General features: G+C 60.0%; 1 protein-coding gene across 4 annotated transcripts in view; it reads right to left on the bottom strand.

The window, feature by feature from the left end:
• Positions 1–8349: 8349 nt before the first annotated feature.
• TRIP4 (thyroid hormone receptor interactor 4) overlaps positions 8350–24092 on the bottom strand; it is a gene marked incomplete at its 5' end in the record, with an annotated part of 29566 nt that continues 13823 nt past the window's right edge. For 2 of the 4 annotated variants that reach the window (XM_084268101.1, XM_084268104.1), the window contains 2 exons: positions 8350–9054; positions 11993–12095. In XM_084268101.1, coding sequence (XP_084124227.1) covers positions 8987–9054; positions 11993–12095 — 171 coding nt within the window. In that variant the 3' untranslated portion in view covers positions 8350–8986. Of the gene's footprint in view, positions 9055–11988; positions 12096–22180; positions 22269–24092 lie in introns of those variants that run through there. The other 2 variants (XM_084268102.1, XM_084268103.1) reach the window with 2 other exon arrangements.

Genomic DNA, 24092 nt, shown 5'->3' on the forward strand with positions numbered 1-24092 from the left:
TGTCCTTCCTGTACGCGGCTCTGGAGTCAGTGGGGCTCCTCAGCATGCTCCCAGTGACTCCAGTATCCCTGCAGTGGTCCCAGGCCCAAGCTGGGGCTCTCCAAGTTGCCACCACACGCATTTCTGATGCGGATCACACTCTGCCAACCTACAGAGGGAAGGGGAAACCACCAGCTGTGCTGGCCGACGTGGGGAGCACTCGGAGCCCAAGTCAATGTCTTGTCTCCGTCTTCTCCATCCAAAGGAACACCATGGGAATGACCCCAGCTGAGCGACAGCTCCGAGCCCCAGCCTTACCGCCACGGGACAGGGGCACAGTTTGGAGAAGATAATTTGGAACAGGCTGCCCAGAGATGGGGTGGGTGCCCCATCCCTGGGGGTGTCCAAGGCCAGGTTGGATGGGGCCCTGGGCAACCTTGTGTAGCTCCAGGCCTGGAGGTTGGTGTCCCTGCCTGTGGCAGGGGGTTGGAGCTCTGTGATCCTTGGGGTACCTTCCAGCCCAGCCCAGTCTGGGATTCTATGATTCTATCACCTATTCGCTGGCTCACTCCCAGGGAAGGGAGAGCTGATGGCTTTTTTTGGGAAGAGGGAGAAGAGAACACCAGCAGTCCCAGCTGCATCCCACACTCCAGGAGAGGATGGCCACCCCTCTGCTGCTCCAAAAATCAAGACGCCTTTAATTCCCTTCACCAAACAACCTGTGAGGGCACCTTGGCCACAGAAGTCGTGGCTTCACTTGTGGCACAGGACCATCTGTGCAGCCACAACCATCAACTTGGGGAGGCTTCAGAGGGGAATAAAAAACCCCAACCAGGAGGAGGAAAGCACAGGCAGACAGGGACCCATCGTGAATTGCCCAAAGTTCATGAATCAGCTGGAACACACTAAAACCCAGAAAGAGCCATGCTTACCAGAGCACACCAGGCCTATTCCCAAATGTCCTATCACACCTTTCCCTGCTCAAGGCAACAGGTACAGATTAAGACTGCAATAAACAGGATATCTTTGGGACTCCATCTCTCCCATTGAATTCACAGCAGCTAAGTCATCACACACCTCATTTTCATGCCTTCAAAACCCTCCAGTGTCCAGGAGCCCCTTCTCCTGCTGGAGAAGCACTGGAAGAACTCCCAGCCCAACCTTTGGATTCACTGGAACCAGGAACACTCCATCTAACCCAAATCCCCAAGAAAAGTGGGGCAAATTTATTGCTGTTTTCATGTAATGCTTTTAGACAAAACACCCTCCTGAAATTGTCCTCATCCATGCCCAAAAACACACCCACATCCTTTGCCACCCTTCCCACCCCACCCCCCCACCCCGGGAACATCAGAGCTGATGCTTGGGCGGCCACACCAGGAATTCCTGGGCATGGGAAGGACACTCAGCTGCAGCAAAATCACCTGGAAAAGGGATTTGGTTTATTTTTCCTCCAAAACCCAGCAGTGAAATAGGCAGCTCAAGAGGCTGATACAGATTTATACAGAAAATACAGGGAATCACACCAGTGACCAGAGGCAGGGAGCGAGCTTCCCAAGCAGGCAGCCATTCCCTATTCATTTTCCCATAGGAATGTCAGGGCAAAACCTTCCTCCTTCCTCCGAAAGCACATCGCGCTGTTGAACCTCGTTAGCAGGAGAGCTTGTTTTCCAGGCAACTGCTCGGCCAAAGCAGCCACATCCCAGTGGGATTCATTTTTATCCCCTTCCCTGGAACCCAGCAGCATCTCTTTTCCTCGGCTGAGCCATCCTGGCCCGGGGATGTGGAGCAGAGTGGTGGCCAAAGCTCTGCTTCAGTAGCTACACATGAGCCCAGAAGATCCTTCAACATCCTAATAAGCTCCACAACATCCCCCCCCACCCCCCGAAAACCCCGCCAGAGTCAGGCACCCCCTGGCCATGGCATCACTTTCCACAAGCATCCGAATTAGGACTTTTTTGAATAACCAGCCAAGCTCCATGGGGATGGGACCCACACTCCATCTGTGCCCATGAAGTGTCGGAAGTAGGGACGATGCGGGAGAGCAGCACAGAGACCTGTTTAGCTCCAGGGCTTTGGTACATTGAGAGAGGAAAACAAAAAGGAAGAAAAACATCTCCCCACAAACCTTCAGCTGCAAAGAAACACGGGGGAGGTTTGGGGACGGGCTCTCGCCGCGCAGGGATGGGGAGAGGGCGGGTTGTGTCCCGTGGTGAGCCTGCCAAGACAAACACAGGCTTCACCTTGAACTCTGTGGGAAACCACCCCATCTCCCGCTGCCTGCCCGAAGCCGGTCGCCGAGCGCGGTTCAACCGTCACCTGCTGCCAGCAAGGTCACCTGTGGGCTCAGCTCCTTTCAGTGGGGAGCTGGGACGTGACATGCTCCCCTCACCGTGAGCATCCGTTCCCAACAAGAAGCCGGCCGGACGCAACCACGTCAGCACTCAAGGGGCACAGTGGTGCCTGCACCATCACCCATCCCCAAACAACATACCTGGGACCGTAAATACCATCTTATTTACATAATACTCTGGATCAAGGGGACAAAGAGGCTTACTGCATTACAGCAGGGACTAGCGTTGCATCAGCGCCCAGAGGCCCTAATCCCAACTGCAGCCCCTTGGCGCAGGGGGACGGCGGCGAGGCGCGTGGAGAGCAGCCGGAGGGATGGAGCCCAGCCTCCCCTCCAGAGTGGGGAAGATCCCTTTTTTAGGCAGCAGGCACCTGGGAAACCTTGAGTTGGAGCCCAGTGCCAGGTCCCCAACCACCCTCCTGCCCCAGGACACCCCCACGGCCAACAGACATCGCCTTCTGTTTCAGCAGGCGCAAGGCCCACGTGCCCAAAGACGAGGTGGCTCCTGATTTCCTTTAATTTACACCATTAAATTGAGAAAGATGCTGCAAGTGTGACCTGGAGGCAAATGTTGGTGTAAGGTGGCTGGGTCCTCAGCAAGGGGATGAGGCAGAGACAGCTCCGGCCCTCCCCTCTCCCTCACACCTAACATGGGCCATGAGCCGCAAGGCCACTCCGATGCGGAACCCCCCAAATGCCTACAGACCCTTCCCACCCCAATCCCAAATCCTAAGGATTTAAAAGGGGGAAAGGGGAGTAGGGTTGTGGGGGGGTGGGGGGGAAGCTTTAAAAGCAGCAGGAGGTGCTGTGCCTGCTGACATCCCGACACGCAGGGTGCAGCGAGGAGACTTTGCAACCTCGCAACGGCCAAGGAGGAGATTGATCCGCCGCCGCCCAGCCCGCGGACAGACAAACGGCCCCTGTTCACTGCAGCTTCTCCCCACCTTCGCCCTCCCCCAAAAATAATACCCACCGCCGTTTTTAGCACGCAGTGAGAGGATAACACGTGTATTACGAGACACCTACGTGCGGACACGCGCACGCACCAGCCCCTCCGGCTAATGGCGACTCGCAACCCACACAGACCCTCTGGCTGGAACCAAGTCCGAGCGGAAAAAAGGAAAGGAGGGGGGGAGAGGGGGGTTAAAATACCCCTCAAACCACAGGAAAAAGGTGAAAACCCCCTCCCCAAGTCCCGGCCGTGCTCGATTACAGCTCATTACAACTCGCTTGATAATTAATTTCCTCCGGTGGCTGCAGCTGGCTGGGAGCCGCCGTCCGGAGCGCGAGGCCAGTTTAGGTGAAACGTTAAATCCTCGGTGCCTTCGCAGCACCCAGGCGGCCGCGCTCCCTCCCCCGGGGCTGCCCGCGCCTCCCTTCCCGCAGGGAGAGGGGAAAACACCGCCAGATGGACCAGGATGGGGGTAAAAAGGGTGAGGGGTTGCTGCTTCCCAGCCTGGAACAGCTTCCAAATAATAAAGGAGGAATGATTTCTGGTCAAGAGCTGATCAATAAAAAGAAGCTGGCCTGGGTTTTCTCCCTGCCCCAGCGCCGTGCGCGCGCGGCCGCGTACTGCCAACAAAGAGGTAGAATGTGCAGCATAATCCGACGCCGGAGTCACGGCACAAAGCGTGGAAATAGGTTTTCCTGAGGATGTCCAGGCGAGGAAGGCTGAGAGCAGCGGGGCCTGAAAGCCGGCATCTTGGAGGGGGGGGGTTGGGGGGTTGGGAGAGGGGGGTGTGGGGGCCCTGTGAGCTCTTCTGTGGGTGCTGTGAAAATCGCGTGCGTCTCACACCTCCTCCGAGGAAACAGAGATTGAAGGGGAAGGGGGGGGGGTGTGCGGGGAAGGGAAGGAAAAAATAATAGGGAAATAAAGGCGGCTGCTGGGAGATGGAGGGGAGCCAAGCCTGGCAGCCCAGACCTGAACCGGTGACCTTCCCCGTGCACGCCACGGGTGGGAGACCTTCGCCCCCCCCACCCTCCCCCCCGCCATCCCCCTTGCCGCCACCGGACAGCCGATGTCGCAGCCACGTTGTCACTCGGGGTGTCACCCCCCGCCTCATCTACATCCCCCCCCCACACACCGCCAGCCACCAACCCCCATGGTCGGGATCGGCCCCACGCGTGCACCCGTGCGTCCTGCTGTACCCGGTCACCGGCGCACGTAGGGACCCCCACGGGCACCCCCAAATCGGGGCTATGGGAGGGCTAGAGCCCGGCGTTTCGCCGGGGGAGTGTTTGGTGTGCACCACCCCCCCCAAACACACACACACACAAATTCCCCCGTCCGCAGATTTGGGCTGAAAACACCCCAGGAGGGACAGCGACCGCGTCCCCCCAGCCCCATCCCAGAGGAACCTGTCCCCCACCACAAACAGAGAAGTCGCGGGGGGAGGACGGGACGACAACGGCGACGGGGGACGGGGAGGAGACACCCCCCCCCCACCTCCTCCCCGCGGGACACGGCTGTCCCCTCGCACCCCCAAACCACGATGTTACCCCCCCTCCAACCTGCCCCGGCGGTGACCCCACACACGACGGGGGTGGGGGCGGGAGGGGGGTTGTGGGCCACGGGGCAGGTGACCCCCGCGGCCAGCCGGGGAGGGGGGAAACCCATTCCGCCCCCCCCCCCCCCGGGTGGCCGCGGCGGTCACCTTCCCCGCGGCGGGAGCACGGCCCGCAGCCTTTGGGGGGGGGAACCCGACCCCCGCGGGACCCCGCACCGGGAGGGGCCGCTCCCAACGGCCCGAACCGAGGAGAAGTGGGGGGGGGGGGGTGGAAACCGTCTCGATCGCCGCGGGGCGGGTGAGACGGGGCGGGGGGGGGGGGAGGCCCCGCGGCCGAAGGGCCCCAACGGCCGGTGGGGCGAACGGCCGGGGCCCAACGGTCGAGTGTGAGGCCGAGGCCCGGCCCCGCAGGAGCCCTCCCCCGCCGCCTACCCCCCCCCCCCAACCGCCGCCGCCACCGCCGCCTCGCCGCCGCACTCACCCGGCTCCTCTCCCCCGTCCCCGGGCGGGCCCTAAGTCTCCTCCATGGGGGCCGCCCGACCGCTTCCTCCGGGCCGCCGGCAGCAGCTCCTCAGGGGCCGGCCGCCAGGGCCGCCATGCCGCCCGCGCCTGTGGGCCGCGCCGCGCCGCGCAGGCCGCGCCGGTGTCCGCCTGGCGGGGCGGGGCGGGGCGGGGCGGGGCGGGCGCTGGGCGGGCGCTCGGCTCCGCTCGGCTCCGATCGGCTCCGCTCGGCTCCTACGCTCGGCTCCGCTCGGTTCGGCTCGGCACCGCTCTGCTCGGCACCGCTCGGCACCACTCGGCTCCGCTCGGCGGCTCCGCTCGGCTCCGCTCGGCACCGCTCGGCTCGGCCCGGCCGGCAGCCGAGACGGGGTACCGCGGGCGGGAGAGAAGAGCCGGAGCGTGGAGCGTGGATCGGGACGGACGGAAGAGTAGGAAAACCCGGCGCGGCCGACGCACAAAGGGCCGCGGCGGCGGCAGGAAAACGCGGAGCGGAGCAGCCCGGAGCGGCGCCCCTGGGGCGGGACGGGGGGAGCGCAAGGCTTTTGAGGGGACGGACACACACACACCCCCCGTGAGAGCTCTGCCCGGCGCGGCTCCCCCCGGCTGGGCTGTCGGCACCGGCCGCACTCTTCGGTTTGGTTCGTGGGCAGGGGCGCGGGTGGGAGGAGGATGAAGGAGGGGGGGGATGTGGAGAGGGGGTATCACCACCCAGGACGTGCCTCGGGGCACCCGCACCCACCCCAAAACCGCGTGACGTCACGCCCCACACGGTCATTCTTCCTCGCCCCAGGGGTATCATCCTCCCTGGGTGGCAGGGCGCAGGTCCATGGGGGCAGCAGGGGACCCCTGCCCCCACCCACCCACCTGCCCCATCTGCAGCTCGGGGCACCCCAGCCCGGAGAGGCGCCCCAAACCCTGGGGACGCGGTTTCTGGAAGACACAGAGGGAAATGCCATGGTCTCCCAGCTGTTCCTTGCCCCCAAGTGAGGATAACGCCAGACCCAAACCCCCGGAGAAGGTGTTGGGACCCCGCAAGGGGCCGGGGTCTGGGTGCCAACGACTCCTTCCTCTGACTTTTGGGGCTGGGGCAGGTGGGAGTGGAACCCGGCTTAGAGCAGGTGGAGACAAGGGGTGAGAAGGATGCTCATTTGGCCCAAAAGAGAGGAAGATGAGAAATAAACTCTCCACCCCCAACGAGGAGCAGGAGGAGAAGCTGCCCTGGCAGGGCCCAGCCCCAGGGTGCTGCGGTACCAAACTCGGGTTGGCTTTTACCAAAATACCCAGGCAAAAGGCATCCTGAGCACTCAGTGCATCCCGGGCCAGGGAGGATGCTCCTGAGGGTGGGAAAAGGAGCTCCTGCTGGGAACACAGCCCCAGCTGGGACCAGGGCAGGAACACAGAGCCAGCCGGGGCCAGGGCGCTGCTCTGGCCTGCTCAGGCCCCTGCAAACAGAAACCACATCATTAATACAGGAGGTAAATAAAGGTGCTGCCCAGCGATGCTGGGAAACCATCTCGGCATCCCCTGGGGGTGGCACGCGATCCCACCCTGCCATGGCCTGGTCCCAGGCTCAGGAGCTGGAATTCCATGCCAGGTGCATCCCACTCATCCCAGGCCATGCTGGTCAGCAGAGCCATCAAAGGCATTGTCCATGGTGCCTTCTGCCTGGAGTGGTGTCTCCCCCACCTCTGTGGCACAAGCGCTGCCTTCAGGCTGGCTGCCTGGGGGTTCCTCCATCTCCAGGAGAGGTTCTCCTGGCCAAACCCACCTCCATGTCCCACCTCTTTCCCACCCAGCCACCGAGGCCAACCCCTCTCCCACCTCCTTCTCCCCATGGCACCAGGATCCTGGGTGTCACCCCAGCTCTCCTACCCCTCTTCGGCTCTGTCCCTACACGCCGCGCTAGGAACATCTCTCCTTGCTCTCCAAGAGAGGAGAACCTCAACGATACAAGGAGAGGGACGCACGCAGGGATGTCACCAGGAGCCCCAGCACAGCTGATCAGGACTATACCAGTGGGAGATGAGGGATGGTGGGATGCAGCCTGAGGAGGAAGGAGGTGGGAGAACTCCATCCCCACCTGCAGCTCCCATCTCGTCCATGCCAAGTGCGGCCACCTCCGAGCCGCAAGGCCTGCGAGGGCTTCCCAAGCAAGGGATGGATCCAGGCCCAGCATCACAGAGATCCCGTGAAAGAGCCAGATAACAACTCCCAGGGCACGCACCAGAACCCCAGTGTCCAGCTGCCGAGTTCCAGGGTGGGTGGGCAGCCAGCGCGAAGCCTTCGCACCCTTCTCCTCCTCCTCTGGGATGGAGCAGCAGCAGCAGAAGGCTGGGACAACCCACACCAAGCAGGAAGCCCTGCTCTGCCCCCCAGGAGGAGGAGGAGAGACTCCGGCAGTGCTCGGGGCATCACTCTGTGTGTGTGTCCCCCACACCCCTGGAGCAGGCCAGGCTCAGGGGACCGAGGAGCCCAGAGCAGCGTGGCATGGAAGGCTGCAGCCCAGCGAGCACAGCGCTGACCAGCTGAGATGCGGTGATGGTGGAGATGCTGGGTGTGAGAGTCTGTGGGGGCTGCTGGGGGGGGGCAGGGGGTGGCATTTGTGGGTGGCCGCTGCTTTGGTACAAATCTGGAGAGAGGGATGTCAGGGTGGATGACAAGAGCCGTGAGCAGAAAGCCTCTGAGCAGGAATGGAGCCCAACTCTCACCCCGAGTCCAGCTTCCCAGAGCACAGGCTGGGAAAGGCTCCGGCTCGCTGGCTGCTCGGAGCCACCCCCTGGTCCCCCATTACTCCCCTGTGGGGCCAGCACCATGACAGCTCAGACCTCACCCAGCCAAAAGACCTTGAGGACCATTTTGGGGAGGGGAAACGCTGCCAAAGACAGGCTGGAGCCCTACCTCCCACCCACAGAGATGGGGCTGGCTGCCCTCCTGGGAGCTGGAGGTGCCAGTGCTTGGGTGAACCCCAGCCCACCAAGCTCCATCTCCCACCTGCCACTGCCCAGCAGTGCAGCGTGTGACTTCCCAGGAAGCTGAGGGTCGCAGGGCGAGGGCTGGGTGACTTCCTGGGAACCTGGGGGCTGTGGGGCAAGGGCTCAGTGACTTCCTGGGAAGCTGGGGGCCATGGGATGAGGGCTGGGTGACTTCCTGGGAAGCTGGGGGCCACGGGGCGAGGGCTGGGCGACTTCCTGGGAAGCTGGGAGCCGTGGGGCAAGGGCTCAGTGACTTCCTGGGAAGCTGGGGGCCATGGGATGAGGGCTAGGTGACTTCCTGGGATGCTGGGGGCCACGGGGCGAGGACTCAGTGACTTTCCAGGAAGCTGGGGTCCGTAGGGCAAGGGCTCAGTGACTTCCTGGGAAGCTGGGGGCCACGGGACAAGGGCTCGGTGACTTCCTGGGAAGCTGGGGGCCACGGGACAAGGGCTCGGTGACTTCCTGGGAAGCTGGGGGCTGCGGGGTGAGTGTTCTGGGAAAGCCAGCCTGTCTTTCTCTTTTAATGCTCCGGGAATACAGCAGGTCACACAATAACCTCCAAGCACTCCAGGATTCCATCTTGCACCTGGCTTTCCGGAGTCGAGGACAGTCCCAGCACCCTTCAGTGGCAGTCAGGTGCTGCGTGGGAACTCGGTGTTGCTCTGGCTGCTGGCTCACCCCGTCGCCTTCTGCTTCATTAACCCCTTCTTTGCTCCCTGATGGATCTTTGCATCCAGCTTCCCTGGAAAGAGCGGATAGAAGGAAACAAAAACAACCCCAAAACCCCCTCGTCAGTCCGTATTTTTAAATCCTATTTGCAATGCAAATCAGCTGGAGGCAGCGAGGGCTCCTCGTCAGTGTGTTCCTGTCACATTCCATTACCATGCTTGAGGAGCCAGGCGTTTCCAGGCGCCCTGGCTCTCCTCCGCAGGCGCGACACCGGGGAGCCGGGGGCAAGCGCGGCCGACGCGGCACAGAGACGCCGGAGAGGGGGAAATTCAGCAAGGAGAAGAGGAAATTAACATCCAGCACCCACCCGCCGCTACCAGGGGTGGGAATTTGGGGGGGGGGGGGGAGGAACTGATCCCTTCGCTCACCCGCAGGATGCATGCCGACGCATCTGAAGGAGATGGGGAACCATCAAGCACCGTGGTGGTGGAAAGCCAGGCTTGGGGACATGAAAGCCCCAGCTTGGGGATGATAATGCGTGGAACAGGATGGGTTGGTGGCCACCTCAGAGGCCACCATCCATGGGGGACATGATGCCCCTGCCACACGGCAGCACCTTGGGGAGCCCAGGCGCACGTGGCTGGCTGTTTTTGGTGGGACCTGGAGATAAAACCTTGCCTCCCCTCACCCCACAGAGCTTCACCGCCATGTGCCCACCTGGGAGAAGAGTGGGACACCTACACATGGGATTTGGACAGCTCCTGTGGAAATGAAAGACCAGGCAAGGCCTGGAAGTCAGGAAGGTGACAGGGTGCATCAGAGGAGCGTCCTCGTCCCCCTCTGCCTACCTGTAAAAACTAAGGATGCTCCCGCTCCCCCAGGCAAAGGTCCCTCAAAAAAAGGGAGAGGGAAAAGGAAGGTGACCTCCTAGACAGGCTTTGCCATCAGCCAGCTCCAGCCACCTCTGCTAATGCCACATCTCCTCATCTTCCCATCCTCTGAACACCAGGGATGCTCATCCAGGGATGCTCATCCCGTCTGCCTCTGCAGCTGGGAGCAGGGACGGGGCTGGGAGTAGGGACAGGGCTAGAAGCAGGGATGGGGCTTGACCACGGTGGGCTGAGGAGGGTGAACCCTGTCCCTAGAGAGTTCTGTGGGCATCCACCCTGGTCACACCATCAGGAGGAGAAGCAAAGGGATCAGAGCTTGGTCCCAAGGACAGCCCGGTGCAGCGAGATCCCGGGAGGTGGCTGGAGCCAGATCTGGCAGGCACCCCATCCATGCCCCCCAGCATCATCCATCTGGGGTTCCCATGTATGGTCGTGGCTTGAGCTGGGCTCTGGGGAGAGCGGGGCAGCTGGCGAGCTCCAGCAGGGCCGTGAGCTGGAGCCCTTCCCCTCACTCTGCTCCCAGCCCGGCGATGCCTCGGATGTGACGCCAGCACCTTCATCCCCACAAAAGTTCAAAGCCTTCCCTCCTCCTTCCCTGGGCTGTCACAAATATCACCCAGACAGATGACGTCCCCTCGGGGAGGGGGAAACGTGGAACTCAGCAGCCTCCCCCCGACCCTCCGCCGCTCTCGTGGCCGCTCTGATCTGGAGCGAGGGCAGGAAAAGCAGGGCCAGCAGCAGGAGCAGGCAGCGCAGCCAGCTGCCTTCCAGGCTGTTAGACTGATCCTTCTCCAAGCAGGAAAGTGTCACGGCACAAAGGAGACTGATGTGACAGATGGGGAAGGGACTGGCAGCGCCCGCACCAAGGGAAGGCAGACGCGCCGAAGCCGCCGGCCCCGCACTCGCACCACCACGGCAGCTTCTCCTTCAAGCCCCCGCGGCACGAGAGAGCCGAGAGGGTGAAACAAGGGGAAGGGGAATAAAAACACCCACCCCCAAAGCCAAGCAGGTTGCAGCAGCTGCTCCAGCACAGCTCCAACGGCAGCGACGAGGCTGCTCTGCCGCAGCGAGGAGGTCTGCGTCCTAAATAACTGGGGCACAGCCCTGCCTGCTCACCCTGTGATGCCGGGAAGGACCTGTGCCTGGAGGGAGGATGATGCCTGCAGCTGGCAGGGTATCCATCCCCACCTCTACTCCCTGGGAAGAGACTGAAGATGTGGGAGAACAGCGCTTCCCTGAGCGGAGAGGGGGAGAAACCACTTGGAACCCACGGAGAACAACCCTACGCTGTGCTCCAAACACCCTCGTTAACCAGTGCCGAGTGATCCTGCTGCTCCCACGCCGCGAGGTAACTCCTCCCGGAGAGCCGGGCCATAAACCAGGAGACATCCCAGTCACAGCCCCGCGACACAACCTGCCCAGCCTGTCTCTGCCTGGGCTGCTTTTAGCCCGTCAAATTGATTTCTCACATCCCTGGGAAGCGTGCACGGAGCCTTCCCCGGGCTGCGCGCCGCAGAGGCCGCTAATAAGGCCGGAGCTGACTCCGGGCTCCCCAGCTGCTGCCTCCCTGCTCCATCCTTTTTACAGCAGCGGGCAGGAATAACTGGCAGCCCGCAGAGGGGCTGGTGGCTCATAAAAGGGACTAACGACGCTGGCAAGCGGAGCGCGGACAGATGCTGCCGCGCTTCCCCGCGAGCTCTGCCAGGACATCCCATCCTGCCGGCCTGAGGATGGAGAGCATCCATCTGGCCCTGCGGCTCCGGCTGCTTCAAAGCCCTCGCGGGCGGGAGGGTGAGCTGGATCCATGGGCAAGGAGCTAGTGAGGGGCCTGCACGAGCATCGCCACGCCAGCTCCGGGCTGATGCCAGCGGCGGGACCGGCTGTGGACCTGGCGTGTTCCTTGATGAGAAGAGATGGGAGTTTGGAAGGGAGCAGCAGCTGGGGAAAGGGGAACCCAAGATGCCAAGAAGAGAAAGGAAAGACTAATAGAGATGCGTTGGAGTCCTTAAACAGGCACCTCCAGATCAAAGAGCGCGGGGCAAAGGCTGTGGGGAAGCAGAGGTGGCGATGGGAGCAGGCACAGGGGGCCAAGGGGGGCAGCAGGGTAACTTGACTACTTACAGATTTTGTGTTTTCCTTTGATGGGGAACTTCACAACCAGCTCCTGGGGATTGGTGCAGAGAAAGACAAACGGGGACTCGGACTCCTGGCTCAGATCTGGATGCTGTGAACATGGACACACGGCAAAACAGAGTCAGACAGACGGCCACGAGTGTGAGACGAGCTCGGTGGGGAGCGGCTTGGTTCTCAACCAGTGAGCCCCTCGCTGAGCCCCCGTAGATGTGGCTCTGCCAGACCTTGCTCCCTTTTTGGACCTGCTCACAGAGCTGCTTCTCCATGTGCCCCCCCCCCTCCCATAGCCCTTCTTAGCCCCTTTAGTGCCAACCTCGGCCACCTCAGAGGTGCAGTGTCAGGCTTTAACATAAGCTCTAAAGCCCAACTTAAGCTCCAAACCCCAACTGGAACACCTTGGCCAACCCAACACGATGATGACCACCGAAAGGTGAGCACCTCGTCTACCAAAACACCGGTCCCAGCTATGGCTACATCCCCCACGGCTCTTCCCCGCAAAGCTCACTCCATGCCCAAGGGCTCTGAGATTTAGGAGCCTATGGAGAGCTTTCCCTGTGGTGAAGGCATGGGGAATTGTATAGTAGGAGTATAAACAGGTCACTCCCTCTGAGGGGGTGGAGAAGGAGGGGGGCTAAATAAAGTCCCCAGAGCGGGAGATGCTGACAGGCACAGAGGCAAGGGCACGCAGCAAAGGCGCTCCAGCCCGGGAAACCCTGCTCCAACAACCCCTCCCAGGGAAAAACTGCTGGGATTTATTGATGTATTGATTTCTTTTCCCTCTCCCCTGCCTTCCTCGAGCAGATCCACCGTGGCGGCTGTCGGGGCCGGGATGCCAGAGCAGATGGAGCAGCGTGTCCTGGCAAATCCCCCGCTTGTTACTAACAAATGACTCCAAAGGCTGAGCGTTTGGAAAAGCTCTCACTGACCTGCCAAGATGAGTTTGGATCTGCCCTGGAACAGCTGGGCACGGAGAGGGGAGCAGGGAGCAACCCGCCTCCATGGCAGTGGGGTTTGGCAGCGCTGCCAGCGGTTAGCGGAGATTTACGGAAGCCCAACGCTGGGATTGAATCAACTGGGGGGGGGGGGTGCAAAACCAGTTCCAAACCCTTCTCATTTTACAACAGCGTGTAAGAGCTGCTCAGCAAGCAGGACAGACGTACAAGCTGCTCCGTATGATGCCCACCGTGGGGGAGAAGGAGCTGCCCTGGTCTGTGCAGACTGGTTTCTCCCCCCCCTTTTTTATTTGGCTGGGCCACACTGCTTGACTCGCTTCCACCGCTCCGCACCGACGCCAAGGATTCTCACTTCCCATCTGCAGCGAAGGAGGATCTTGGAAGGTTAGAAAGAGCCACTGTGAACATCCCTGGCCAAGGCCCGGTGAGTGCGAAGCGCCGGTGTCACCCCACCGCTCTCGGGGTCATGCGGGTGGCTGGTGACCCCTCCATGGCCCGGCTCAACCAGCAGCTCCCGTGCTGAGGTCACACTGCTGAGCAGTGAGGGATGAGTCACCCTCCAGACCTCATCCCAGGGGTGATACAGCCCTGCTCCCCTCCACACGGTCCAGCCAGGGACTCTTCCAGCTATGCTGCATGCCCTGCACCAGCGTGACACAGAGACCTTACCACCTGGAGAGCATCTCCTCAGCCATTGCCTCCCAGGCAGCCCCAGGCCCCACCGTGCGCCGCATCCTCACACACCTCCTGCATCCAGGGCAGAGGCGAGAGCTGGGCAGGTTCCCCCACCAACAGCTTCCAGGTAAAACCAGCCCCAAACCTTCAGCTCCAAAAGCTTCCAGCTCAAATCTGATCCCAAGGCCAAGGCGGATGCCGCAGCTGCGACTTGGGTTTAGGCTTCCACGCCGCAGCCTTTCATCTTCCCTCCCAGGGTACGTTTCTGTGCGCCGGCCAAACCCGACCACGGCCTGTGTTTCAACAGCCTCGGTCCTTCCTCTGGCATCTCACTCCCAGGAGGCAGGGAAGGAGCCCCTCCCGGCCTGGAGCTGCCACATTTAAGGCTTCCTATTGTTCCTTAACCCGGAAATCTCCTGTCCCATCCTGGTGGACAACAAAAGCAGAACATTCCTGCCCACGGAGCCGAGCTGAGAAAAAGCCATAACCCTTTCACAGGATCACAGAATCATCAGGTTGGAAAAGACCTTTGAGATCACTGAGTCCAATCGTCCCTGTCCTGTGCTAACCCACATCTCTGAGCACCTCATCTCCCCTCTGTTAAACACACCCGGGGGTGGGGACTCAGCCCCTCCCTGGGCAGCCTGTGCCACAGCCCCACAACTCTTTCAGGGAAGAACTTTTCCCTCCCATCTGCTCTGACCCTGCCCTGGGGCAGCTTGAGCCCATTGCCCCTTGTCCCATCTCCTGTCCCCTGGCTGAAGAGACCATCGCCCACCTCTCTGCACCCTCCTGGCAGGGCAGGGGAGGTGGGGAGAAGGTCTCCCCTCAGCCTCCTCTTCTCCAGGCTGAACACCCCCAGCTCCCTCAGCTGCTCCTCAGAGGATTTGGCCTCCAGCCCCTTCCCCAGCCTGGTTGCCCTTCTCTGGACTTGACCAGGACCTTGATGTCCTTCTTGGAATGAGGAGCCCAGTACTGGACCCAGCACTCGAGGTGCAGCCTCACCAATGCCCAGTCCAGGGGCACAATCACCTCATCAGACCTGCTGGCCACACTGTGTCTGACACAAGCCAGGATGCCACTGGCCTTTCTGCTCACCTGGGCACACTGCTGGCTCATATTCAGCCTGCAGTCACCCAACACCCCCAAGTCCTTCTCCGCCAGCAGCTCTCCAGCTGCTCTGCCCCTGCCTGTAGCGCTGCTCGGGGTTGTTGTGTTCCATGTGTGGGACTCTGACCTTGGACTTGTTAAGCCTCATCCTGTTGGTCTCAGCCCATGGATCCAGCCTGGCCTGATCCCTCTGAGGAGCCTCCCTACCCTCAGGCAGATCCACACATCCTCCCAGCTTTCCTCTGCCTGGAGACATGCTCTCAGGAGGAGAAGACGGGGCTGAGCCAACCTCCGCTCTCACCCCAGCCCCTTCCCCCAAGTCAATTTGACCCATTCTCCCTGCAGAAATCGAGGGAGATTTTGGGCAAGACCTGTTTCCTACTGGGCTGAAGCACTCAAGGAACTGTCCAGTGAAGCAGGCGAGTGGCTGGAGGGAACAGCGACTTCCCTCCTTCCCTAAGAGAGCTGCAAGAGGCTGATGTGCCCCTCGTGTCTCTCAAAACCACAGTCCACAACATGAACAGACACAGCCAGACAGCTACCCACAGCCTCATCTCACCAGTGTGCCAGGGAGAGAGATGGCAGCAGAACCCCAGGGAAGGGGATTTGCAGCAGCAGCTCTTTCAGTAAAGGGTCCATTTAGGGTGAACCCACATTCCCCCCCTCTATGAAGGGGCGAGAATCAAACCCAGCTGGGAGCCTGACAGGGAACATGCCTCCCTAATTTCCATGACACTCAGCTTTATCATCTTGGAGGGTGTAAATATGATGGGTGCTGGTACTCCAAGCTTCAGCGTCACCTCCTGCCACCCAGCATTAAGGAGAAGGTGGCTTGAGAGGCCCTCTACAACAAAAGAGGTCCAGAGGCCAGGCTGTCTCTTGAGGAGGAGAAAGCCCACCCTCCTCCAATCCTGCAGCTGAGCAGGAAGCTCAAGAGAGAGGAGTTCCACAATGGAACATAAAATAGAAAAGAAAAATGGATGATTCAGCCTCCTTCCAGCCCTTGTGCCATCGTGTTGTGGGCTGAGAGGATGGTGAGCTCTGTGGGCTGCAAGCAGCCAGCACCAGCTTGCCAACTGCTGGTGCCAACCCCACGTAGGCTCTCCAAGGATCAGCATCCGTGCTCGTCCCCTCTCTGCAGCCGTATCCAGAGCCTCAGGCTTCGCTTTGCTGCGACAGGTTTGCAAGGTCTGTAACTGTGAGATTAGCAGGGGGGGAAGGGGAAAAAAGCGCCTCTGGAGGGAGCTTAACACCCTCGGGAAGAGCTCAAGGTTAAGTGTAACATCTGAGTCTGGGCTGGAAAAGGGACCCGAGCACTGGGCTCCGCCAAAAACCAGCCACCAGATTTTGCCCTTTCACCGGAGCCGGCGCTTTGAAGCTACATTAAGTGGCTATCAGATGTCCCCCGACAGCCACCCCAATCAAGCTGTGAGCAGGGATAATTGCTCATGAATGTTCCCTCCACTTTGTTTTCACCATCCCTCGCCTCCCGTCGCCGCCAGAAATAGCAGCAGGGCTGCCCAGCCTCCCTCTCCACAGTCCCCAGCGAGAAGCAAAGGGGGGTGGGACAAGCTGGCTTGGAGCCAGCAGCGACAAGCACCCCTCTTCTTTGGCATCTGAGGGGGGAAAAAAAACCCAAACCCTGCTAAAATCCTACTGATTTATTTCTTTTTTGCCCCCTCCTCCAGTCTGCTAAGCATTTTTTGTCCTGATTTGGGTGAGACCTGCAGCGGGATGCGGGGATGCAGGGGCCGTGCAGGCTTGCCCCCAGTAACAATCTGGGGTTCAGGACCCCTCGGCCCAGCTGCAGCGTTGGCAGTGGGGAAGGGCTGTCCCAAGCCCCTTGGCTCCTTCACCCCTCCCAGACAAAACTGGGTTAGGCTGGAACCCAGGTGCCATGAACTGAAGGCAGGGGAGCAGAGAGAGCCCAAGTGCCAAAGCATCGCTAACGAGACGAGTGCATCCGAGGGGGGGAACAAAGGCACCGCGTGCGATGGAGCCGCGGCCCCGCGCAGCACGAAGCCACAACACTCCCCTTTCAGGAGCATCTTTCGCTCCCATCAAGCTCTCTGGGCACAAAAGGACCTGGAGCAAACACGCTGCCAGAGACCAGACACAAACATGGGGCGGGAGCAGCCTGGCCTCCTGAGCCCCGTAACACAGCCTGAGCTCTCCTCTCCTCCGCTCCGCTCCAGCGCGTTATCTCAGCAGAGAACTGCACGCTGGAACCTGTAGTCCCTTTGGCAGGTCTCTGCCACCCTCTCCATCTTACAGCGGCCTTGAGGCGCTGGCATCGAGCGGCGAGGGGGCGGCTGAGGCGTTCCATCAGGAGGTTAACAACGGAAAGGCTTCCCATCATTTTCCTGGCGCGCCTCCGCAGTGAGCAAGAGGGGAAACACGGCTTGCCCGGGCACCAGCTCCAGCCTGCGCTTCCCCGCTGCTCTGCAAGAGCCTGGGCTGGAAAGAATCGCTGCCTGGAAAGAATCAAAGCGAGAGGAGCCCATGTGTTGGCAAGAGAGCTCACCGGGCAACGCTTTCAAGGCTGGGGAAGGGAGGAAGTCATCTTGGCAGAGGCGGCGTCCCCTCCCCGAAAGAGCAGGGCGATAAATCAGCTCTCTGCAGCAGGCAGCGGGCTCTTCCCTGGGGCATTCAGAGAAGCCCCACGTGCGAGGGAGAGGAGTGGGATGCCACCAGGTGTCCCGCTGCATCCTTCACCCCCTTTCCTTGGTGATTTGTGGGAAAGGCGGATCTGCTCTTCTTCCACGCCTCAGAAGCTTCACGGCTGTCAGACTAATGTAACAGGTAATTAACCACTAAGCAGCCATCTTTTCCCTCTTCTCCGGAGGGAAATCGCTCACCATCCAGCTAGAAGATGTTTCTTTAGTGGTTTGCAAAGGGGAAAAGAACATGGGGAGTTTCTGGTGAGCAAACAGGGGTGCCACAGCCAAAGCAGGGCACCCACAACGCCTACGGGTGCAGGAGAACCAGAGCTCTCAGAAGTGTGAGAGGTGCTGCTTCTCTGGCTGCGAACCCCCCCAGTTCTGGTTTGGGCACCCCCAGCCAGCGACAACCCCGACTCCTGCCCACGTATATCCCGCGGAAATGCCCAGATACAGCTGCAGGCAGACCTGACCCAGCACTCAGAGCTCCGTCCTTGGCTCTGCAGCCCATGTGCAGGTGGGAATTATTTCCTATCAAGAAGGAGAACAGTCCAATCCATCCCCACAATCTGTGGCACCAGCCTTGGAGAGCGGCCGTGCCCAAGCGGCGTCCGTCCTCCTCGCTTATCCAAGGACAGCGGAGTGGAAGCATCGTTTCCCAGGGTGGTGGTGTCTCTCCACGAGGACATTCGCTTGTGGGGATTATCTAAGCCCATATCCCAACCCAGACCTGACCTTGGGCATCACAAAGGTGACAACCAACTGGCAACAGGAGCCACTGCCCTGTGCCACCTTCTCCTGCCTCAGCCCTCTGGCTCTGCAGAGAGCTTGGAGAGCATCCAACGCTTCCCTCTGAGGTTCGGTCTCCATCACAACACGGTCTTGCATCGCCCTTTCAACTCAGAGCATGTTTCCAAGCACCATCTTTCAAGCACCCCCTGCCTTCCCTCTGCCTCAGCGCAGCAGCCCAGCCACAGGCCCTTGAGGGACATAACGTTCTCCTAAACACAAACCCCATCACAGACACCAAATCCTCCAGCCCAAGGCAGAAACACCCAGTGAACACGGACCCCAGGAGCTCTCCACGCCACCCTCAGCCACGGAAGAAGACCGTGCGGATGTGGAGGAGCCACCCAGCAGAGGCTCAGAAGAAGGGACCCGCCAACGTTCAAACAGGAGGGGAAAGGGAGGGGAAAAAGAAAGAAAGAAGGAAAAAAAAGCAGCAGGATCACAGAGAAACACAAACAAAAGCCGGCAGCCAAACTTTTGTTTGAAAGCCTGTCAGGTCTAGACCTAGACGTGTGAGGAAGGAACAGCTCGAAACCACAGCTGCTAATGGTTATGGATTTGGCAATCAGGATGTCTTTGTTACCAAAAAAAAAAGGAAAAAGAAAAGAGAAAAGTTAACTGCCTCACTATTGAGGTTACAAACCGCAGCCTTGATGCATTGTTGCAGTCAACATCCTCCCCGCTGTTTCTGAGAGCTTACATCTGCTGCTGGCAGATCCTGCGCTGGCACCGGCTCCCTTCGCCAGGGCGCACGAGGAATTCTGCTAGCCTGCCTTTCCTCTGCCCTTCTCCCTGCCAGCTCTGCCCCTCGCACACGTAGCTGCTACACCAGCGGATCTGGGCTCGGCAGGCTGGGATCACCACGGGATCCTTCCCGCCGCGGCCGGTTGGATGTCTCCAGTGGGTGTTCTCGGCCTCCCAGCCCCCAGCCCGGCTTCTCGGCGCGTCCCGACAGCACAAGCCGTGCTTGGATTCCAAGGGCAGGGGAAGCAATTAAAACGTATTAAGTACTAACGGGGCTTTGAAATCTTCATTTAATGTTCCAACTCGAGCTGCTGCGCTTCAGCCTGCTGGGGATCTTCCCTCCAGGTTTCCCTGCAGGCCATCGACAGTGTGGGCACACACAGGGACATCAAGGTCCTGGAGTGAGTCCAGAGAAGGGCAACCAGGCTGGGGAAGGGGCTGGAGGTCAGTAAACCTTCCAAGGAGTGGCTGAGGGAGCTGGGGGTGTTCAGCCTGGAGAAGAAGAGGCTGAGGGGAGACCTTCTCCCCACCTCCACTGACCAGACAGGAGGGTGCAGAGAGGTGGGTGATGGTCTTTTCAGCCAGGGGACAGGAGATGGGACAAGGGGCAATGGGCTCAAGCTGCCCCAGGGCAGGGTCAGCTCAGATGGGAGGGAAAAGTTCTTCCCTGGCAGAGTTGTGGGGCTGTGGCACAGGCTGCCCAGGGAGGGGGCTGAGTCTCCACCCCTGGGTGTGTTTAACAGAGGGGAGATGAGGTGCTCAGGGATCTGGGTCAGCACAGGACAGGGACGGTTGGACTCGATGGTCTTAAAGGCCTTCTCCAACCTGGTAGCTCTGTGAGTCCACGGGGCACATTGCAACCCACCCTTCTCTCCCTGAACCAGCGTTGCATCTGCTGACACCCTTCTGCAGCCCAAGAAAACATCCACCTGTAGGAACTGTATGAGCAGCACAGGAAGGGCTTGAGATGCTGATAGAGCACCCAGGGTAAAAACAGCACAGCAGGCCACAGACATCAGCCAAACTTCAGGGTAAAAAACCCCTCACTCCAGTGAACACAGCCCTGTGCCAATACAGCCCGCACGGCCCCACTGCTCCCCATGCCACCCCTCGCTGCTGCTCCCTGAGGAGGGGTGTGACTTCCCACAGCCTGACGTGCGGCAGAACCAGGATACGCTGCTGGAGCGACTGGTCTGTTCAGGGTTGGGAAATCAACACCAGGCTGGAGAAAGCCTCTGTGGCTGCCAGCTCCCCCGGCGGTTGGGGTCACCGCCGAAATGGGGGTCACGGCTCAACCCGGTGGAGCTGTGACCAGATGGTGAGGGTGTGGGGCACCTGAGCAGCAGCCCAGCTGGACGCCGGCTTCACCAAACCCTCAGCCAAGCACCAGGAAAGGCAGCAAGTTGCCCTGATCTGAAAGCAGGGAATAAATCAAACCCAAAGCCGCCCATCCCAGCTCACCGCCCGGTGTGCTGGCATGGTAGCAGAGGGTAAGGCCGTAGTCATCGTTAATTAAGTCATACGCTCCAGCCTTGGCTTCGGTTTTTCCCTAGGGCCTAGGAAACCAGAGGAGAGGGCACGCTAGCCTCTATCATTCGATTTCTTTGGCATGTTAATGCATTCCTAAATTAATCATCATCAAGTGACAATCTCTCCTTCATCCCAACAGCCCAAGCGACGGCCTGGGCAAACCTGCCAGCTTATGGGAGGCAGCTGGAGCCTCGCAGGAGCCTCTGATGGAAAGCAAAGCGCTTCCCAGGCGGAAAGACTCCCCCAGCCCTTCCCGGCTCTAATCCAACCCAGCTGCACGCTCTGCTCTGCTCCTGGAACCACGAACATGGGGAGGGCAACGCGGATGCCGACACCACACGCACGCGGATGCTTTAGGCGGTGAGAAACCAAAGCGACGAGTAACCCGCTGGCCCCCATCAGCCTGGCTAAGGTCTAGTTCTGCCTGGCCTGGCATTGGGCTGCAGGCAACAGACAGATCCAGCTTGGGAAAACTCAGGGGGCTGTGAGGTTCAAAGTCCTCGCGGCGGCTGCCATCATTGACAACAGCCCCTGGGATCGGTGCAGGAGGAAGCGTACCAGCTCCAGCCCCTGCGCGGGGAGAGGTGAGATAACCAAACCTCTGGAATGAGGTTTGCCCCATTGGTGAGGAAGGGCAGGGTGGGGGGTGGTGAGCTATGGTGCCAGGCCAGCCACGGCACCGCACTGCGTGTTGGTCTGGCTAGGGAGCCTTCATTTTGGGGAGGAGGGCCTCGTAGAAAGGCTCTATGTAATGTAACACTTCTCCCCGCAGCACAGGGCGACGTATACGTGCCGGTGGGTTTCCCTCCTGCTTCTCTCTTTCTTGGGAAAATCCTACCAGTGAGCCATGCTCACAGTGCGCCCGAGCACACCTACCAGCTACTGAGAGCAGCAGTGGAAAAGTTCCTCTCCCAGCTACAGGAACAGCCTCTGGGATCAGAGTCGTTAGCAAAACGAACGCGGGCTCCAGAGCGTGTTAAACCGGCACGGATGGATATCGCTCCCTCCCTGCTCCAGGCCCTTGCCAAGCCCAGCGAGCGCTGCTGAGGTCACCGACACCTCACGGGGAGATGGCAGGGGGAAGAAAGGCAGCTCCATGCTCTGCTCGAGGTGTCGGCGACGTCAGCCCCGGAGCAAGGAAAAGCCGTCCTCAACATTCGGATCTCACTGGGAAGGGGGGAGTTGGGGTGAGGGGAAGTTTCCAGGTCACCTCTAGCACCGAACAGCCTAACAAAGGCATCATTCTGGTCCCGGCTGAGGCTTCTTGGGCGGCTGCCACGAAGGGAAGGAAACAAGCCCAGAACGCGCTCCGAGGAGGTGTGAGATGTACAAAGCTCAACTGGAAACACTGCGGGGTGGGAGCCTTCCGGGGGGGACCTCCCGGCACCCGCCAACCACCCGCCTGCAGCCACAGGGCCTGAGGCAGAAAGTGGCTCCAGCCTCAGCACCCTGCGAGGCGTGGGGCCTGCGAGGCGTGGGGCCTGGGGCAGACCTGCCCAAATGATACTGGCGCCCTGCTCCCCAAGCAGCTTCAACACAAGGACCAGAGCTCAGAGCCACAAAATCAGGCATGTGCAGCCCCTGACGGGAAGCACGGCTTCCTCTTCCACGTGGGAAGGAGACCTGGGGAAGGGGTTTAACCCATTGGCGCAGATAAGTCGCGCAACTGGGATTAGGCCAACGTCATGCGATGTGACGCTGGCTTTAATCGCAAGGACACCTCTCCTCCGTGAAGCTTCCTCTGCTCCCTGCCAGCACGGCACATCCCTGGCCTGGTGCTGCTCCTCACGGGGCCCCCAGGATCTGCAAACACCCCAACAATGACAGTCAGTCTTACAGGGTTACTTATGCAGCCAGTAATAACATGGGTAAGGAACTGGGGTAAGGAACTGGCTCCTAATAATAAAGCAAGAGCTTGTGGGGTGACAGGACACGACATGGATATGGTATGAGCCAGCTGGAGCAGCATCCAGTGGAACGGGACCTCGGTGCCCGATTTCGGGGCTTTTTGAGCACAAGTGTGGAAAAAACCCCCAATAAAATCTTATGAAATGAGGATAATGACAGCAAAATACCCTCAGGGTGCCACTAACGTCTTCATTAGCAACCTGTGAGAGGGCACAAGTAGCATGGAAACTAAACCTGCGGTGGAATGGAATAGGGAGTGGGTGATGGCATCAAAAGGCTTGGGAAGTAATGGAAAAGTCACAGGAGGGATGGAAGAGGAGGAGTCTCCCTTGCCTGTGTGGAAATGAACAGTCACAGGAGGCAAAACAAACTTTGGAGGCATCAAAAGGCAACGAGCAGGACGGTATAACCCCTAAGTGCAGCCCGCCCTGCGCTCGTGGAGTGATTTCTTCTGGAAAACACAGAAGCTTTGGAAAAGAGCTGGTGAGGAGGAGAGGTGTGAGTCAAAGCACAGCGAGCTGCAAAGAGCTCTGCGGTGGCTCCATCCTCCGAGAGGTCCCTGCTGCTATATCACATCACCTTCACTCCTCACCCTTCAGAAAGACCCTCGGTGCTTTTCGCACGGCACTAAGAGGCAGCGACACACCACCCCCTCCCAGAGCGAGGAGTCCCGGAACGCCGGGAGAAATGGCTGGATCACGCTGCTGCCAAGTGGCTTTAGTGCTGGTTTGGTGATGAACCTGGGCTGAATCATCAGCATGAGCAACAGGGATCTCCTATTCCCAGTGAGATCCAACTTGGATTCCCGAGCTGGCACTGCATGCTTCCTCACCTTGGCACCATCCACGATTGATTTAACCTCTGCTCCCTTTGGAAGCTGCTCACGACAAGCCCAGGAACACACACACAACTCCTCATGAAGCAACTTCCGAAGGGCGCTCGCGTCCCCGAAGTCAATTGGAAAGAGCAGACGCTGCTGAGGAGGTGAGGGAGCAGGAACTGTAGGTAGCACCCACCGTGGGAGCAGCTAAAAGCCAGAGAGGCCTGTGAGAGACCTGGAGACACTCAAAGCTGAACTGTAAATGAGTGGGTGCTACAGGAGAAAAACCCCAACCCTACACTGGCCCCAGTGTCCTCTCCTCTTCCCTCTCCCAAGGCTCGCTCCCATACAAGACCGAATTCTCCTGCAGGTTTCCCTGTATTCCGGTCCCAAAGCTCCCTCTGCTGCTCGCATTCCAACCTCTCCCCATTCCACCCATGACCAGGAAGAGACAGGATTGCAGCTGTCTCCTCACCTCTAGCCCCATCTCTAGCTCCCTCTGTTAAAAAATTCCACGGGCTCTGGAGAATCCAGAAGAGCAGCCCCCCTGCAGATGTCTCTGCCTCTCCAACAGCTCCTGGCAAGATGCCCACAGTTCTGGTGTGCCCTTCTCCTCCATCCCAGGGAATCCCTTTAGTCCACCTCTCAGGACCATCTGGGTTTGCTATCAAGCCCTCCATGGTCTGGTGCTTCTCACCAGACCACCCCTGACTCACGCCAGGGACCGTGGAGCGACCAGCCATGAGGCAGTGTCAGGAAGAGCCGTGCTGCGCCCCTTGGTGCCAAGGGCAGGCTTTGGGGGTTAATAAAACCCATCCCAGCGTCAGCTGCTGCTCCAGACTTGGGGCACAATGTCATTTGCAGCATCACAGACTCAGAGCTCAGGAGGTCTCTGGTCC

Source organism: Gallinula chloropus, assembly GCF_964237585.1.
Source record: "Gallinula chloropus genome assembly, chromosome: 9".
In the NCBI taxonomy this organism is placed as follows: Eukaryota; Metazoa; Chordata; class Aves; order Gruiformes; family Rallidae; genus Gallinula; species Gallinula chloropus.